The 17,602-nt window shown below is 50.8% G+C and overlaps 1 protein-coding gene across 4 annotated transcripts in view; it reads left to right on the forward strand.

Moving 5' to 3' along the window:
• Window positions 1–17,602, forward strand: part of Dnah10 (dynein axonemal heavy chain 10) — a 114,426-nt gene that overhangs the window by 17,322 nt on the left and 79,502 nt on the right. For all 4 annotated transcript variants that reach the window (XM_010604298.3, XM_010604300.3, XM_010604299.3 and 1 more), the window contains 11 exons: window positions 1,207–1,401; window positions 2,601–2,771; window positions 4,218–4,394; window positions 5,014–5,139; window positions 5,743–5,915; window positions 6,444–6,595; window positions 8,597–8,761; window positions 9,384–9,591; window positions 11,424–11,580; window positions 13,602–14,078; window positions 14,152–14,310. In XM_010604298.3, coding sequence (XP_010602600.1) covers window positions 1,207–1,401; window positions 2,601–2,771; window positions 4,218–4,394; window positions 5,014–5,139; window positions 5,743–5,915; window positions 6,444–6,595; window positions 8,597–8,761; window positions 9,384–9,591; window positions 11,424–11,580; window positions 13,602–14,078; window positions 14,152–14,310 — 2,160 coding nt within the window. The remainder of the gene's footprint in view (window positions 1–1,206; window positions 1,402–2,600; window positions 2,772–4,217; window positions 4,395–5,013; window positions 5,140–5,742; window positions 5,916–6,443; window positions 6,596–8,596; window positions 8,762–9,383; window positions 9,592–11,423; window positions 11,581–13,601; window positions 14,079–14,151; window positions 14,311–17,602) is intronic.

Raw genomic sequence — 17,602 nt, forward strand, 5'->3', positions numbered from 1 at the left:
TTTTTTTTTTTTTTTTTTTTTTTTTTGGTACCAGGGATTGAACTCAGGTCCTTGCATTTGCAAGGCAGGCCACCAAACCACTGAGCTAAATCCCTGGCCCCTCTTCTCTGTGTCTTTTACACAACTCTCCTCTGTGCACTAAGTGCTGGAATTCCTCCTAGACACTCTCTTCATGCTCTCCTTAAGCCATGTCATCCTAGACTCCTTACCCCTGCCATTGATTCTGCAGGTATCTGATCCCTACCTGCTTGTTTTTTTCTTTCTTTCGGTACCGGGGATTGAACTCAGGACCTTGCACGTGTGAGGCAGGCGACAGAACCACTGAGGGGAATCCCCGGCCCCCTCTACCTGTTTTTTGATGGATATGCGAAGTGCCGAGCGTCTGCCTGGGAAGCTGCATCCAGTCGCCCATACACCCCTCTAACCATCCGTCCGTCTGTCCATCCATCCGCCCGCCCATCTTCCTGTCTGTTATCCACCCATCCACACTAAGTACTGACAGAGAACTCCATGAGTTCTTGGCCTTTTGCTGCCCCAGGACAGTGGCACTGGCTGCATCATCTCATTGGCCAGTGCAAAGTGGAAATTCAAGGCCCTTTGTTCAAACAGCAGGAAAAAGAGATGCTGTAAAAGAATTAAAAATACAAAGCTTTTTCTTTCCATGTCTCTCCCTGTTCTGGCTATTTTGGTTCATCACAATAATGGTGAAAGGAAATGAGGGAAAATTAAACTTAAGTTATTAGCACGATCGTTACCCTTCATCTTTATACGGGATGCAAGACCAGTTGCAGTGCAGACGTAAAGGCAAGTGCAGTTGCCCACACCTGTAACCCCAGCCACATGGCACTGCACCTCCTGGGCCGGCCCTGCCTTTGCCATCCTTGTCTGTTGATGTTTTCAGTGTCTGTGGTTGGTTAATGCAGGGAGCGGCAGGAGTAAGAAGAGAAGCACCAGGGCTCCTGGCCCACTTGCATTTTGTAGAACATTCATAACCTCCTTTTTGCCCTTAAAGCAAGCTCTGGCTGGAGTGGGAAATGCAGCCTCACTCAAGGTGTCTGGGTCTTATCCCATGTGCATGGCCATAGCACCAAAGGTCTTAGCCAGGGAGGAGGTGGCTGTGCGATCTAGATACGCCCTCCATTGGCAGTAGGATCATCATGCGAAAGCCAAAGCGTAACCTCCTCCTTGTTCTGTTTGTTGGGACAGGTGATAGAGGAATTTTATAACATATTTGGTCCAGAGCTTAAGGCCGTGACGGGGGATCCCAAGCGCATCGATGACGTCCTGTGCTGGGTGGACAGCCTAGTCACCCCCATGGAAAGCCTGAACTTTGACCCCTTCAACATCCGGTCTTCCCAGTACTGGAAATATGTGATAGACGACTTCAAGATTGAAGTTCTGGCAAGTAGCACATCCACCTATTTGACCCGGGACGTGGACGCTGTGTTTTCCCCATGTTAAATTCCATGGGTAATGGTGCTCAGAGGGTTTTTTATTTTGTTTTGTTTTGAAGTTACACACACACCCACAAACACACACACATACACACGCAATACCTCCTTATACATAAAAAACAACATGGAAGTGTATAAGGTGACCATTGTTGCTTCTCCAGGAGGAACAGATTTAAATTGAGCCAGACGTGGCAGCATTTCTCCAAGGCTCATTTCCTGCAACAGAAACACGACCCCACCACTGATGAATCTAAGTCACTTACAAAAGAATCGCCCAAGGCAGTTGCCCAGGACTCTGTGTGTGCTGTCCGCGCTGGACCTCTCTTTTTCCTTTTCGGGGTTACAGGTGTGCACCGGCAAGCCCAGCTTGGAGCTTCTGTTTTCTAGAACTCAGTCTTCCTCTTTTCTCGTTGGCTCCTTTGTTTTGCCGGAGCACATATTTTAGTAGCTTCTTGAGAAAGGTTGCACGGGAACATATGTTTTGCATCTTGTGTATGTGAATTCTGAGCTCACAGGGAGAGAAGGCAAGGCTGCAAGTTAACTTTTCTTCAGAAATTTGAAGATGTTCTCCCTTGATTTCTAGCTCCCAAGGTTGTTTGTGTCGTTCTGATTTAATTCCTCTGGACCTGATACTCTTCTCCGTCGTGGAGAGGGCTGAGGGTGGGAGGGATGGGGTGCTTTGTGGCCTGGGTGGGCCGGGTGGAGAAAGGGTTTTCCCCTCGTCTTTACCCAAACCCCAGAATCTTCCTGGCCTCCAACTGCTCAGCCTCCTGCAGGTTTCTTGGGGTGCAAACTGGCGCTCATCTGCACCCCCTGCTGCCATCATTAGGGTACAACGCCCCACGTAGGTAGGGCCCTTCGGAGAATTCCTGAGCTCCTTGCAGGTGGTGTAGCAGGTCCTGTTTTTTCTTTTAAATTTGACTTAGTACTTTTAAAACTTCCTCGCTGCCTCATTTTGAACTGGTCAGTGCGAGATCAGAAAAACGATGGAGCCAGTGCCCCTCTTTTAATTTGATACCTGCTTCCGTTGAAGTGGGATAGAAATGTGTCCCTGGCCACTGATTTCTGTCCCCTTCGCCATTTCTTGCCACTGTCCTTGCAGAATAATTACAGGCCTGTGGCACCTGTCCCCCCGCTCTTTTGCAGGTTATTGAGAAAGAAGCAAAAAATTTTATTGATGAGTCTTTTAAGACGCTACGATCAGCGGAAGCAGCGCTTGACATGCTTTTAAAATTCAAGCACATTCGGTCACGGGAGGCTGTTAACCGGCAGATGATGATGAAATTCAATGATATTCTGGCACAGTACTGTAAAGAGGTAACTAAGTAACCACCAGACGCCACAGCAGGACAAGTACAGGTGGCAAAAATTAATCACATCATTCTGTTCCCCATCTTTCAAATGCAGAGAAACGGGAATTTCCCCAGATGAGCCGCCACATAATGCTGGTAACCCACACTAAACGTGCTCGTTTATTCAGTGGAGGAATTCAGTTCCTGAAATTTATGGGGTTTATTATTCCTCTGTCACTGAGGGGGCTGTGTGCAGTGGAAACAGTCATGGTAGCTTGGTGTGGGCACAGGCCTGGAATCTCAGCACCCTGGAAGGCAGAGGCAGCAGGATGGCAAGTTTGATCCCAACCTGGGCGATGTAGAGACTCACTGAGATCCTGTCTCAAAAAATAAAAAAAATGTAAAAAATGAAAGTCTGGGGATGTAGCTTAGGGCGAAGGTGCTGGGTTCAATCTGCAGTCCCAAGGGAAAAGAGAAAGGAAAAAGTAAGAAAAGAAAATAAACAGTTCTGGTACTAATCATTTTAGCACAGTGAACCTCATGGGGGGGGGCGGTCCCATGTATTTTTAGTTAATCCAGAACACTACCTGGTGCTCAGGTATCCACAGTGGCAGTGGGCAGAGAGAGATGAAGAAAACAGATTCTACCTTTAAAGAAATCAGGACCTAGTGGGAGAAACATGCCACATGCCCGGTAACCTGACCCTACATAGGTACTCTCCCACGCTCGGGGCTCCAAAGTCTGTTGAGGTCTCCTGGATCCAGATCCGGGCATCAGCAGAATTGTGTCACCTTCTGGGGTCTCCCCAGGGAATCCTTGGCTTCTATCTCCCCAGAGGAAAAGGAAGCCCTGAGATCCCAGCTGGCTCTGGGTTCGAGTCTGGCTCACTGGATCCTCAATTCCACGTTCAACCACTTCTGCCCCTTGGTCACAGGATCTGGGAGGAAAGGGGTGTCTCTGGGGCCATGACCGAGCCCTCTGCATCTAAGTACTCACACACGACAGCTTCTTCACGCGTGTTGGCTTCTGGCCATGTCTAGAACAGATTTCCAGTAATTCCATCGAGATAATGGGCACAGGGTGCCCAGTCTGTCCCTGCAAGGCACTTTGGAGCGGTGCATATGTTATTTACCTTTTTAGACAGGGTCTCACGGTCACTCAGGCTGGCCTTGAACTCACTATGGATCCCAGGCCGACCTTGACTCATGACAACCCTCCTGCCTCAGCCTCCCAAGTGCTGGCATCACAGGTGTGTGCCACCACGCCAGGCTAGCATTGCATATGTTAAACTGAAGAAAAAAACGACTGGGGAACATAGGAAAAAGTAGTAAGTGATAAGCGAACAGCGAGAGCCGTATTTCCTACCGTAGAATGTTCCTTGGCACTTGTTTGTGTCACTGAGGAGTCAAATCTTTAACACCCTTGACTGAGCAGTGGCGTCGCTGACCAGGTGCCTTCCATCGCCTTGCAGATAGACATCGTCAACCGGATCTTTGTGCAGAACCTGGAGAGCCCACCGCTGTGTAAGAACCACCCGCCCGTGGCGGGCGCCATCTACTGGGAGCGCTCGCTTTTCCACCGCATCAAGCACACGATCCTGCGTTTCCAGGAGGTGGAGGAGCTGCTGGGCGGAGAGCGGGGCCAGGAGGTGCGCAGGGCCGGGAGGTGCGCGGCCTTCCGTGGGGGCTCTGGCCTCAGGTCCCGGGTTTGGTAAACTTTTCGTTTAGAGACCCAGGTAGTGAAGGTAGCCTTGGTGGTCAGGGGTGAACACACACAGTTCCAATAAAACTTTATCGATGGACACAGCCATGCCCATTTCCTATCCTGTTCCCTGCCGCAAAGCGCTGCTGTTCTTTCAGGTTTCCCCTGAGCCATTTACAAATTTAAAATCCAGGGCTAGTGCATCAGCCATGACTCACTCAGCCCGTGGGCTCTTCTCTGCCACTCTGCTCAATGGAGGCTGGGATTAGGCCACAGCATACTGAAGAGGCCCTTCAGTGCCCCTGAAAACCCTACTACTTCCCTTTCCAGAATATGTTCTAGATAATTACAAGACACTTGCATACATAGTTAGAAGTGGAAGAAGAAGAGGGTGAGAGAATGGCAGGTGTGAGCCAGGTGTGGTGGTGCACGCCTGTCATCCCAGCACTTGGTAGGCTGAGGCAGGAGGATCTTGAGTTCAAGGCCACTTGGACTTCATAGTTCAAGACCCTGTCTCAGACAAACTGATAAACAAACAAATGGCAGCTGCCTGCATTCCCTAATAGGTGAGACAGAAGTACCTGGAAGTGGGTAGGACAATGAGGGAGTACGAAGGCCGGAAGTATGAGCAGTGGAAAGAGGCCACGGAGCAGATCCTGCCGACGCTGATGAAGAAGAGCCTGCTCACCAAGGTACGGCTTGCCGTCCCCACCTCGATGTCCCAAGCTGGGCGGCGGCTGTGTCATTTTCTCTGAGTGTGACTTATTGGCCCTCCTGAGTTGGTCAGAAAGAGAATACGCAAGAAACAGGCTGGCCTCGGCAGCCCTTCTGACACCAGGGAGAAGTGGCTGGACTCTGAGCCTCAGTTTCCCGTTTTACAAAGCGGGCCGGCCCAGATGTAAACATGTACAGCATTAGGTGACAAGTCCTCTCTGACACAGCAAGCAGCTGGCAGGAAGCCGTCTTCTCACAGGATTTGTCCTTGTAACCCTGGCTGGCCTGGGGCAGCTGCCTGATGCCAGGGAGGAAGTGCAGGGCCTGGCGGTTTCCCGTCTGGAGGGGCGAGGGCCGGGTGGCCCGGCAGGGACTGCTCGGCTCAGGTCCCGTGGAAGGGAGGGGACAGCTGCCTTCAGCTGCTGCCCGTTCTGGCCAGACGTGGTCAGCTCTCCCAGTCTTCCACAGAAGCCACAGTTCTGGACTTTTGGGTGACATTGCCCAGTTTTCAAGTATGAGTACCCTGTCCTCCGGACATCTGTCCCCTCCTGGCTGACCCAGGGATGTCACTTCTCCCGCAGACGTCCACCCTGACAGAGGAGGTGGCCGCCCCCGAGAGGGGCGCTGTGTTCGTCATCAACTTCTCCCCAGCTCTCAAAGAGATCATTACTGAGGCCAAGTACTTGGAGCAGCTGGGATTCTCCGTCCCTGAGCTGGCCAGGAACGTGGCCCTGCAGGAGGACAAGTTTCTTAGGTAAAAGGATTCAGCTCTGTGGTCTCAGGTCCCTTTTGTACTCTTTTAAAAGTAGTGAGGACTTCGTTCCCCTCGAGCTTCCTTTTTTTGTGTGGGTTTTTAGACTACTATTGGGTTCCTTCTTTCTCTTTCTTTTCCTTCCTCTGTCTCTGTCTCTGTCTGTTTTCTTTCTTTCCTCACTATGTAGCCCAGGCGGCCCTTGAACGCTCAGCGATCCTCCTGCCTCATCCTCCGGAGTGCTGGGATTAAGGCACGCCCCACCCCATCATTTAAAACAATTTCATTACTACGTGTTTGGATTACATTTAGCATGAGAATGAATACATTCCAATACTTTCCAAAGAAGAAAGTAAGCAGAGTAGCATTGTTTTAAATTTCTACAGACCCCCGCCTTTTTGCGCTGCTGGGGTTGGACCAAGTCCTGTGCCCCCCGCGGAGCCCAGCCTGGCGCTTCCGTGGAGGCGCAGCGGCTGAGCTTGCTCGCAGCCTCACTGCGCGTCCCGTGTGCGCCCCCTGGCGGCCGCGCAGGTACAGGGAGAGCATCCAGCGCATGCTGGACCACTACCACGCACTGCGGGGCTCGCTGACCGAGGCCGAGGCGGCGCTGCTGGACGACCAGGAGCAGGAGCTGGTCCGTGTCTTCCGGTCTGGATACAAGAGGCTCAACTGGAACTCGCTAGGTAATGGGAACTTTGATTTGGGGAAAATTATAGATTCCCTTGCACTTGTAAGAATACAGAAGGATCCCACATGCCCTTTACGATTTTCTTCTCAAAAACAAAACGTGGCCGGGCGTGGTGGCACAGGCCTGTAATCCCAGCACTTGGGAGGCTGAGGCAGGAGGATCGCTCTGAGTTTGAGACCAGCCTGGGCTACATGGTGAGGTCTGGGTCAGTCTCAAGTACACAGTGAGATCCTGTCTCAAAAAACCAAAACCAAACCAAACCAAAACAAAACATGGCAGCCATGATGTAGATATTGATGGTCAACTGGTGGGAGATTTTGGGTTGGCTTGCTGCACTCGCCCGATTCTCTGGAGGCTCAGGTGTGGCCAGCACACTCCTTTTTCTTCGCTCAGTAGTATCCCACGCTGACAGCACGCCACATTTTATTTATCCATTCACTCTTGGAAGACACTTAGGTTGCTTCCACTTTGGGCTCTAGGGAATAAAGTGGCTGTAAAGGTTTTGTCTGGGGCCAAGGCTCATGTTCAGTTGCTGGGTTACATGGTAGCTGCATCTAGTTTCATGCTGCCTTGCTGTTTTTCAGGGTGGTATTTTGCATTTCTGCCAGCCGTGTGTGTGTGACCCTGTTCCTCCACATCCTGGCCAGTGTTTGGTGTCATCGCCAGTTTTTTAATTAAAAGATTTTTTGATGTGCACTAGAACAGCTTGCTGCTATTTTGTAATCCTAGGCATTTGGTAGCTGTGTAATGAGACTTTTTTTTTTTGGTACCGGGGATCGGACTTGGGACCTTGTGCTTGCAAGGCAGGTGGCAGAACCGAGCTAAGTCCCCGGCTGGGACTTGGTTTTGATTTGTGTTTCTTCAGTGGTGAGTGGTGTTGGGCACCTTCTCACGTCCTCATCTGCCACCTGTCTTTCTTGGTGAAAGTCCTTCTTATGTCTTTTGCTTTGCCTTTCTTTATTATAGGTGAGGGTATTTCCTTCTTTTTTGGTACCAGGGATGGAACCCCAGGCTTGGCACATGCAAGGCAGTGCCACACCCTGGGCTCCCATATTGCGCTGTGGGAGTCTTTGTGTGTACAGCATAGTAGTCCTTTGTGGGACGTGTGCTGGTACACACCTCCACTGCGTGCTTGTCTTTCCATCTTCAGAAGAGTAGGCTCTTCTGTTACACAGAAGTTTTAAATATTTTTTTGAACCGGGGATTGAACTCAGGACCTTGTGCTTGTGAGGCATGTGTGGCACCACTGAGCTAAATCCCTGGTCCTTTTGATGAAGTCCAATATATCAGTATTTCTTAATGGATTGTGTTTTTGGAGTCAAGCCTAAGAATCACCGACTAGCTGTACACTGTAAAGGTTTTGTATTTTTTCCCCCTGATGTGGTTCCAGCTTCATGCCTTATAGTTCTGGCTGCAGTCATTTTGAGCTGTGTGTGTGTGTGTGTGTGTACACACATATGTAGAAAGAGTGAGACTGACCACCAGTTCACATCCTTGTTAAGCCCCAGGCCAAAGGCAGTGCATGTGAGCAGCTGGGTGAGAGCTGGAAGCCAGGGTAGGGCGAGGACCCCCCGGCCTAAACTGCCTCGGTCCTCAGGGCTCGTCAAACACGACGGCACTTAGATGTGGACAGAAGAGGCTCAACACAGGTCAGGATCTTCTCCTGTACATGAATATAACATCATAATCCCAGCACTCTGGGAAGGTGAGGCAGGAGGGTCACAAGTTCAAGTCCAACCTGGGCATGGGAGACCCTGTCTCAAAATGAATGAACAAATGAGGTTCCATGTGAAGGCCTGGGTTCAGTCCCCAGTTCTGCCACACAGAGTGTGCCCCACTGAGGAACTAAAACTACCCTGCCCACCATAGCTGATGCCAAGCGCAGCCCATTGGGCCTAAGAGGTTGGCACGAGCAGGGTCTTCCCACAAAGGCGTCAGGTTAAGGTCGCCAAAGGGGGCACCGGCTTGGCAGCCCAGAGCCTGTCTTTCCTCCAAGGTATCTCCGATTATATCACACGGTGCCGCCAGGCCATCGGGAAATTCGAATCCCTGGTCCACCAGATTCACAAGAACGCAGATGACATCGCCTCACGGCTGACGCTCATCGAATCCGTCAACCTCTTCAAGTTCCCGGCCCCAAAGTGCGAGGATGAGCTCCCAGGTGGGGCTGACTTCCAGTTCTCTGGCTGCAATTTTATTTTATTTTTTTGGCACTGGGCATCAAACTTGGGACCTTGTGCTTGTGAGGCAGGTGCCACTGAGCTAATTCCCTGTTCCCAGCTGCAATTTTATATAGTAAATCTCAGCCACGGTTTGATAGTCAGCAAGGAATTCAAGAAAAACAAGATGGCAGCCTGGTGGTGCAAGTCTGTAATTGCAGCACTCGGGGAGGCTGAGGCAGGACGATCTTAAGTGTGAGCTCAGCCTGGGAAACTTAGTGAGACTTTGCCTCAAAAAAAAAAAAAAAAAAAAAGTTAAAACTTTAAAAATCTGGGGATGCTGCTCAGTGTGAAGGCCCTGAGTCCAGTTCTGAGTATTGGAGGAAAAAAAAATCCCCCAGATGCCAAAGCCGCCCGCTGGTGTGACACCTTCGGGCACGCCTGGCTGGCGGGCACTGCTGTCGTCGTCTGTGTTTAGCTGGCCGTGTCTCGCTTGCCGTCAGGTGTCGCCCGCTTTTGTGGAGGGTGAAGGCTAGCAGCTGTCTGCATTTCCAAGCCCCTTACCTGGCGCCAGGTCCCCCCCTGGCCCGGCCTGCGGTGACCGCACCTCCCGCCTCCCCGCAGGCGTGAAGGAGTTCTTCGAGCACATGGAGCGCGAGCGGGCGCGGGACGTGGAGCGCATGGTGCGCTGGTACCAGGCCATCGGGCCGCTGCTGACCAAGGTGGAGGGGCTGGTGGTCCACACCAACACGGGCCGCGCACCCAAGCTGGCCTCCTACTACGAGTTCTGGGAAGGCCGGGTGTACGACGTCCTGACCAGGCTGGTGCTCAGGTGAGCGCCGCCCTGCTGGTCCCGGAGCTCGCGGCACCGTGGGCGGCCGGCCGGAGGGCAGTGGGAAGTCTCTGTCACACGGCCTCAGCCCCGAGAGCCCGTTCCAAGATCACACGGCCCTGAAGGTCCAAGTCCTTGCTGGCTGGGGTGGTCTCTGTGCGGCCGATACCCAGGCCTCATTGTGGTGGTGCCCACACACCGCCCGGGGCAGAGCTGGCAGCTGGGGTCCTCCCAGAAATTTCTTACCATGCTCTTGTGCGTTGTTGAGGGTGTTGTTCATTTTGTTATTGGGCGACTTCCTCAGGAAGGACCCCAGAAGAAATCTTGTTTCCTCTCTGAGTTTTTTGCCTGATGAAGAAGTATTTTCCTTTTTTCACCTCTTTTGGTTTTGGTACCAGGGATCGAACTCAGGACCTTGCACTTGTGAAGCAGATGGCAGAACCACTGAACTAAATCCCTGGCCCTGTTTTTGTTTTTATTTTTTATTTTATTTCTTGGTACTGGGGATTGAACTCAGGTCCTTGTGCTTGTGAGGCAGGTGGCGGAACCACTGAGCTAAAGCTCTGGCCCTGTTTTTTTTTAATTTTATTATTATTATTTTTTGGTACTGGGGATCGAACTCGGAACCTTGAGCTTGCAAGGTGGAAGCACTAAGCTAAATCCCCAGCCCTCTGTTTTTATTTTTAAGTGGTGTGGAGACCATGGCTTGTTGACTTTTGCTTTCTTTCCTTTTTGTCCTTGGCCGGTAGGAAGCTTAGAACAAAATTTGCACCCTGAATCCAGCTGGGGTGCAGGTGCTTCCGGTTTGATCCTTATTCCTGGCTCTGTATGCTTCCAAAGCCCGCCCTGTGCCGGCGCTGTGCGACACTGCACAGTACCCATCTCCACTGTGTGCGGAGAAGTACACAGACTACGGGGCCGAGGCACTCGCTGGTGGCCGCACAGCAAGGCAGAGGAAGAGCAGGGTTTGAACCGGGCAGAGTGACCTGGCATGACCCCACGAAGGTCTCTGATGAGTGTTGACGTCTTCCTTATTTTACCCCATCTCGATCGTAGGGTCCCTTCCTTTAGTTGAGGCACCCTTGTCAGCTGCTAGTACACTTGGGAATAATACGCTGACAAGTAAAACAAGGATCTTTGGTCTTGTTTTCTGAGCCCCGTGTGACAGATTTCCTTAGTTCCCTAATTTCATTTATATTTTATTGTTCCTTCCAGTACTCCCGGGCAGCCCCGAACAGGGTGCGTCTCCCGCAGTTTCGCTTTCCCATGTGCTGTGCGTCCTTGGTCCATCTACCCACTCATCTCGTCCCTTACCCACTCATCCAACGTGCGCACGAGTGCGGGCGTTCGTCCACCGTCCACGCCCGCATCTCCGCTTCCACCCCTTCCTGCCTTCTTCCTCCGCCCACCCATCATCCGCCCATCCACCGACTCATCTTTCTTCCCAGGCATCTGCGTCTCCATCCACCCACCTATCCGCGAATCCCTGCATCCCTCCATCTTTTCATCCGTCATCCACCCGTGCCTTCATCCGTCTATCCGTCCGTCCATCCGTCCATTCGTTCAGTCAGGGCTTGTCAGGCACGGGAGTAGACCCTGTCACAGATGAGGTCCCTGCCTTCCTGGAGCTCCTCTGTCCTCCTGGGCGGATGCAGCACACAGGGCAACACAGGCACAGGAGATGCTACCTGTGAAGGACCCGGGGCAGGAGAACGTTCTAGGGGACCCTGCGGGGGCTGCTGGGATTGGGGGTCAGGAACGGCGGAGACGGGAAGAAGAGGAGCACGCGGAGGAGCTTCATCACCGCGCTGACCACCGCTGTCCCCGCCCAGGAACCTGCAGGCCTTCAACGCGCTGGTCCTGGGCGGCGTCCCACTGTTCCAGGTGGAGACCATCCTGACGGCGCCCGAGATCATCCTGCACCCCAACACCGCCGAGGTGGACAAGATGTGCATGCATTGTGTCCGCAGCTGCGTGGAGGTCACCAAGGTGAGGGCGTACGTGTGGCCGCGAGCAGGGCCCCCTCCCGGCTGCTCGTCATTGTGCCTCTGTCTTCCACCCAGACGGCTGAGCGCCTGCTTGGCGGTGTCTTCCCCGGGGCTTGGATCCTGCAGGCTCCGTCCCTGTTCGGCACGGCCGCCCTTCGTCAGTCGCCTGCTGAGGGCACAGGCCTGGGTGCTGCTGGCGCTTGAGAGTTCTCTGTGCCGAGAAGTGTGGCTGCAACATGGCTGGCTCCCAGTAGATGTTTGTTGAATGAATGTTGGTTGGCAAATGACCCAAAGTGCATACCTCCCAACAGGGCGATTAGGGACACCACTGACATCTTTTTCTTCACTTGGTTTGTTTAGCAAGTAAACAAGTTTCAGGCACACACACACACACACACACACACACACACACACACACACAGACGAGAAGCTGCAGTATGGAATATTATTTCGTACCCTTGGAGATTAGTAAATTGTACATACAAAGTAGGATAAAATATAGTTTCTAAGTAAACAGGTATTTATAACGGTAAAATGGGCACTGCCATTAATGCCCCTCCCACTTGCTCTGAGCTCACTCCTCCCGTACTCGCCCGACTTCCCGCAGCAGCTCTGCAGTCCTCTCTCCTGAGTGTCTGTGGTTGCGCTGTCCTGGCTGCCTTGATGTCTGAATCGATTCAAAACGTTTACCTTTCGTGGTCATTTTGACTTTGGAGACAGCCAGAGGTGCACAGGCCTGAATCGGGTGGATGAGGACACAGCCTCATGTTTTTTCGAGCTGCCTTTTCATTGGGTGGTGTACAGTAGCAGCAGCCACCGCATTTTTCATCACACCTGAGAAAGACACCCAGGAAGGGGGACTCCAGAGCTGTGGCAGAAAGCGGCAGGAAGGCTGGGGTGTTGCACGTCTGGAGTGAGGAGGAGTCTTCTGCCAGGGGTCAGTGGCGCATGCATTTTACTGGAATAAAATTGTAGAATGTGAGGGTTCCCTGTGTTTTTGGAACACCCTGGTATTTTACTGTAGATGCCAGCGACGTCACTTGCAGGCCTCGAGGGTCCGGCTCTTGTGAAGTCTGTACTATTTTATCTTCATGAAAAATGAGAACAATTTTTCACTTACACTCTTAGAAAACGTTGAAAATGTGTTTCAGCTTTTAAAGTCTCTGTAAATGGGCACTCCGGAGTGTCTCTCAGGCCTCGGGTTCGGATTTTGTGGCTGAGAGAAGTGAGCAGGAGTTTTCAGAGAGGGTCCCGAGCCCTCCCCTTGTGCGGGCGGATGTGGCGGCACCGCCTGCTGCAGGCGGCAGAGTCCTCGCGCCGGTGTGGTCGTCGCCCTGCCGGCCGGTGAAGCGGGAGCGGAGCTCGCTGAGATTCTTGTCTAGCAGTTGCCTGTGCTGTGGCTCAGAGCAGCACGGCCACACCCTCATGCTCTGTGAGAGGGAGGCCAGGTGGGGTGACACGCCCCTGGGACCCCAGCTACTCCAGAGGCTGAGGCAGGAGGACTGCAAGTTGGAGCCCAGCTTGGGTGACTTAGTGACTTTGTGAGGTCCCGTCTCAAAGGAACAAACAAACAAACAAAAAAACGGGGCTAGAGATGTAGTTCAGGGTGAAGGCCCTGGATACAGTCTCCAGTACTGCAACAACAACAACAACAACAACAACAACAACAACAAAGCAAACAACGCGGACCTGGGCTGCGGACGGGGAGTGTCAAGTTGTAGATTGTTCTGGGACATCGGACAGTGGATTTGCCTGGCCCTGTATGCTTTTGCCTCTGTAAATACGGAGGCAAATGCTGTTTATCTGTCCAAGCTGAGTTAGCATCTGTCGCCTATTGTCCACTCCGAACCCAGCTTCGGTTTGGTGGCGCATGCGTGCCATCGTAGCACTCAGGAGGCTGAGGCAGGAGGATTGCAGATTCCAGTTCCACCTGTGTCAGTATAAAAATGAATACATACAAGGGCCATGGGTTTGATCCCCAGCGTGCAGCCGACCTGACTTGGCCTCCTGCTTCTCCGGCAGCACTTCGTCCGATGGATGAACGGCAGCTGCATCGAATGCCCCCCGCAGAAGGGGGAGGAGGAGGAGGTGGTGGTGCTGAGCTTCCACAGCGACGTCTCCCGGAACCCGCAGGTGACGGAGCAGGCCGTGCTGATCCCGCAGAACGTGCACCGGCTACTGGTGAGCCTCATGAAGTACCTGCAGCGCTGGAAGCGCTACCGGCCGCTCTGGAAGCTGGACAAGGCCATCGTGATGGAGAAATTCGCGTCCCGGAAGCCGCCCTGCGTGTCCTTCGACGAGAAGCTCCAGTTCTACGCCAGGATCGCGGACGACGTCATGCGCCACCCGCTGGTCAAGGACGAGCACTGCATCCGGCTCCTGCTGGGGCCCCTGGCCACCACCATGCAGGAGACCGCCAAGTCCTGGGTGGCCTCGCTGGGCAGGCTGCTCAACGACTCGGCCCGCGAGGAGCTCTACAGCCTGCAGGAGGAGATCGAGGTAGGCCTCGGCGGGCTTGTGGCGGGCACGCCGAACCCGGGCTTGTTGGGGACCCCCTGTGCTTCTCTTCCAGCACTTGAAAAGAAACCTTAAGAAGAGCCCCAGCACCCTCGAGGACCTCAAGTTCGTCCTTGCCACGATCGCGGAGATCAGAAGCAAATCCTTAGTCATGGAGCTGAGGTACAAGGATGTCCAGGAGCGGTATCGGACCATGGGGGTCTATCACATCTTGGTAAGTCAGCTTCTCTGTAAGGCTGTCCGTGTGAAGCCACCCACAGATATTAAGAATAACTTGGGCTCACAGATTATTGGTTTATTTATGCATACCTAGGCTGGCCTTGAACTCCTGAGCTCAAGGGATCCTCCCGCCTCAGCTTCCCGAGTGCTGGGAATACAAGCCACCTGCTCGTGGCCTAGTAGTACAATGGGGCCTTGGTTCAGGACTTTAATTCTTTCTATGATTCTGGTTGTATTATACACGTACTATGCTTGCAATTTGGTTGCAGCTAGAATCATGGGATAAGTTCTGTGACCAGAATTGTGGAAAGAATTAAGTCGGTGAACCGAGACAGCACTTATTTCTTGGTCTTTTATGGCTGAGGTGGCATTTTTGTAGATCATTTTGTAGCTGCATACCTTCTCGCTTTTTATTCTTCCTTTCTTTTCTTTTCTCTTTCCTCCCTCTCTCCCTCCCTCTTCTCCTTTTTCATTCATTACCTTGAATAAATAAGAAGTCCTAGGGCTGGGGATTTAGGTCAGTGGCACCATGCCTTCCTTGCAAGTGCAAGGTCCTGAATTTGATCCCTGATACTGGAAAAAAAAACCATAATAAATAAAGAACTCCTATAAAATGACAGGAAAGGAGGGGAGGAAGCGCTATGTAAGGCATTACAAGAAACTGAAAACCAGTCTTTCTTTGTTTAGGGTTGTGAAGCACAGGTGGGTGGGCCTGGTGGCCTAGGCTCTCCCTGTGACTGTGAGATTTTGTGCACCACGCATTTTCCTGGCTGGGCCTCAGCTTCTCAGCCCAGGCCTCCTGTGCCCGGAGGTGTAAAACTGAGCTCTGACTTCTTCGAATCTGGTAAACATGGGGTGATACCACCTGCTGGTCAGGAATGAGCACTGCACAGGATCTTGCTGGGGCCGTAGTGTGTGTGTGTGTGTGCAAAGATGTTTGATTATTGTTTCATTTTAAAAAATGGCTTTAGGACTCCTTCAGCTTTCCATTTCTGCTTGTCCTGTGGCTGGAAGGTGATTTTTTAAGAAGAATGGTACCATCTCATCTAAACTTCCCAGTTTGTTTAATGAAAATGTTCATATTCTCTTATTACCTCTTGACAGCTGCAGGAGTATGTAGCGATGCCCCAGGCTCATTCCTAGTGTGGGCTGCTGGATGCGCCCTCTTTGTTTTTCCTGGCTCAGACCTACCAGATGTTTCTGAGTGTGACTGTTTTTTAAAGATCTTTGTCTGCCCACAACACATATATAGGTAACTGAATCATAAATGTGCAGCGTGATACACTTTCACACACAGAACGTGGCTTGTAGTCAGCACACAGATTAAGAAGGAACCTTGCCAACACCCCACTAGCCCCTCTTCTTTTTTCCACACGCCGCGTTCTTATAGTGCTGTGACTTCTCCTGGACTTCAGCACTATAGACCACATACGCTTGTTTCTGAATTATATATTAGTTGAACAATGGAGTGTGGATTCTGCTGTGCCTGACTTTTCCCGCTTGGTTTTACATTTTGAGTTGCCCCTGCTGTCACTGCTTGTAGCATACAGTCATTATCTTTGCTGTATAGTATTCCATCATGTGACTAGACCATGAGAGGATATGTGGACTTTGCCTGGAGTTTGGATATCACAAGTATGGCTGCTGTGTTCACATGAGCATAACTTTTGATGTGCGGGGTATAAGACCAGCCATGGAATTACTGGGTTATATAGGGAATTCATATGTTCAGTTTTACTATTTCTGTTGGTTTTCCTGTGTAATGGTTCCTATTTACACTCACACCAGAAAGTGTAATGGTTCCAGTTGTGCCACATATTCGCACGCACTTCGTTAGTCTTTTTAAAATGTTTGTTTTTCTAATTCTGTGAGCAGATGTTGTTCCATTGTCTTCTGGACCCCATTGACCCGACTGTGAAGTCTGCAGTCATCTCCTTGCTCCCCGTTTTTTTTTTCTTGGTACCTGGGTTCGAACTCAGACCCGTGTGCTTGTGAGGCAGGCGGTGGGACCACTGAGCCAAATCCCCGGCCCTCCTTGCTCTATTTGAAGGGCAACTGGGGCAACTGGTCTCACAAGTTTCCTGTCTGCTTGGAAGATCTTTGTCTGCATTTGGTTTTTAAAAGTCATGAAACTCTACAACTAGGTTTTTTAAAAAAAAATATTATTCTGTTTGGGCTGTGCAGCATTTAAAAAATTTACAGGTCGATGCCTTTAGCTGGTTTTGGAAAATTAACACTTTTTCCTTCCTTTTCTTCTTTATGCGTATGTTAGCCATTCTCACTGGTATTTCTTCACTTCATGTCCGTTTCTGTCTTTTCTTTCTGTGGTTCACTCTGAATCCTGTGACCTAAACCTTCAGTTCATTAACTTTCTCTTCAGTTGTGTCCAGTCCGTGGTTACTGGTTCTGTAACCCTCCCTGTTTGTAGTGTTTAATCTCAGGCACTGGAATGAGAAGTTTAAGAATTTCCATTTTAAAAACAATTTCCTGCCCTCTGCCCAAATTCTCAGTTTTGTCTTTCTTTTCTTTTCTTTCATGTATTTGTTCTTTATTTTTGTTTAGTATCTTGAGACGGAGTTTTGTTATGTAGTTCAGGCTGGTTTTGAACTTGCTATGTGGCCCAGGCTGGGCTCAGACTAACAGTTATTCTACTGCTTCAGCCTCCTGAGTGCTGGGATTATAGGAATGTGCCACCTTGCCTGGCTCTTTTACTCTGTTGAGTAAAATTATTTTCATTTCTGTGGCTTATTACTCCCTTAGGGTCTGCTTGTGTGGTCTGTGAATCTCTTGGTTTCATTTAAGCCTTTTTGTTTCTTTGCATATGTTGGGCTTTTCTTTTCTTTTTTCGGTTTTTTTTCGGGATTACAAGTGTGTGCCACCACACCTGGCCGTATGTTGCTTTTCTGATCAAGTCATGGACATTGTATGTGATAAATTATAGAGGAAAATGAAGGCTTGGAAGTGGTGTATTTCATCAGAGGATATTTATTTTTGTTTGTCAAAGTCAGCAAAACTGGGCATATTAGCTTGCCAAGGTAACTTTAATTAGAGATTCAAGTTTTGATTTGAAGTTAAACTTTATTTTTCAATGAAGGGCTCTGCTCTCTGAGTTATCTCTGTCCATTTATTTATTTTTAAATTTTATCCTGATTTCATTTTAATTATAAAATCATAGGAGGTGGTGCATACCTGTATAATCCCAGCATTCTGGAGGCTGAGGCAGGAGGATCACAAATTTGAGCTCAGTCTGGGCAACTTAGCAATTTAGTTGAGACACTATATTAAAA

This window comes from Fukomys damarensis, unplaced genomic scaffold, assembly GCF_012274545.1.
Source record: "Fukomys damarensis isolate Sample0158 unplaced genomic scaffold, DMR_v1.0_HiC HiC_scaffold_12, whole genome shotgun sequence".
NCBI lineage: Eukaryota > Metazoa > Chordata > Mammalia > Rodentia > Bathyergidae > Fukomys > Fukomys damarensis.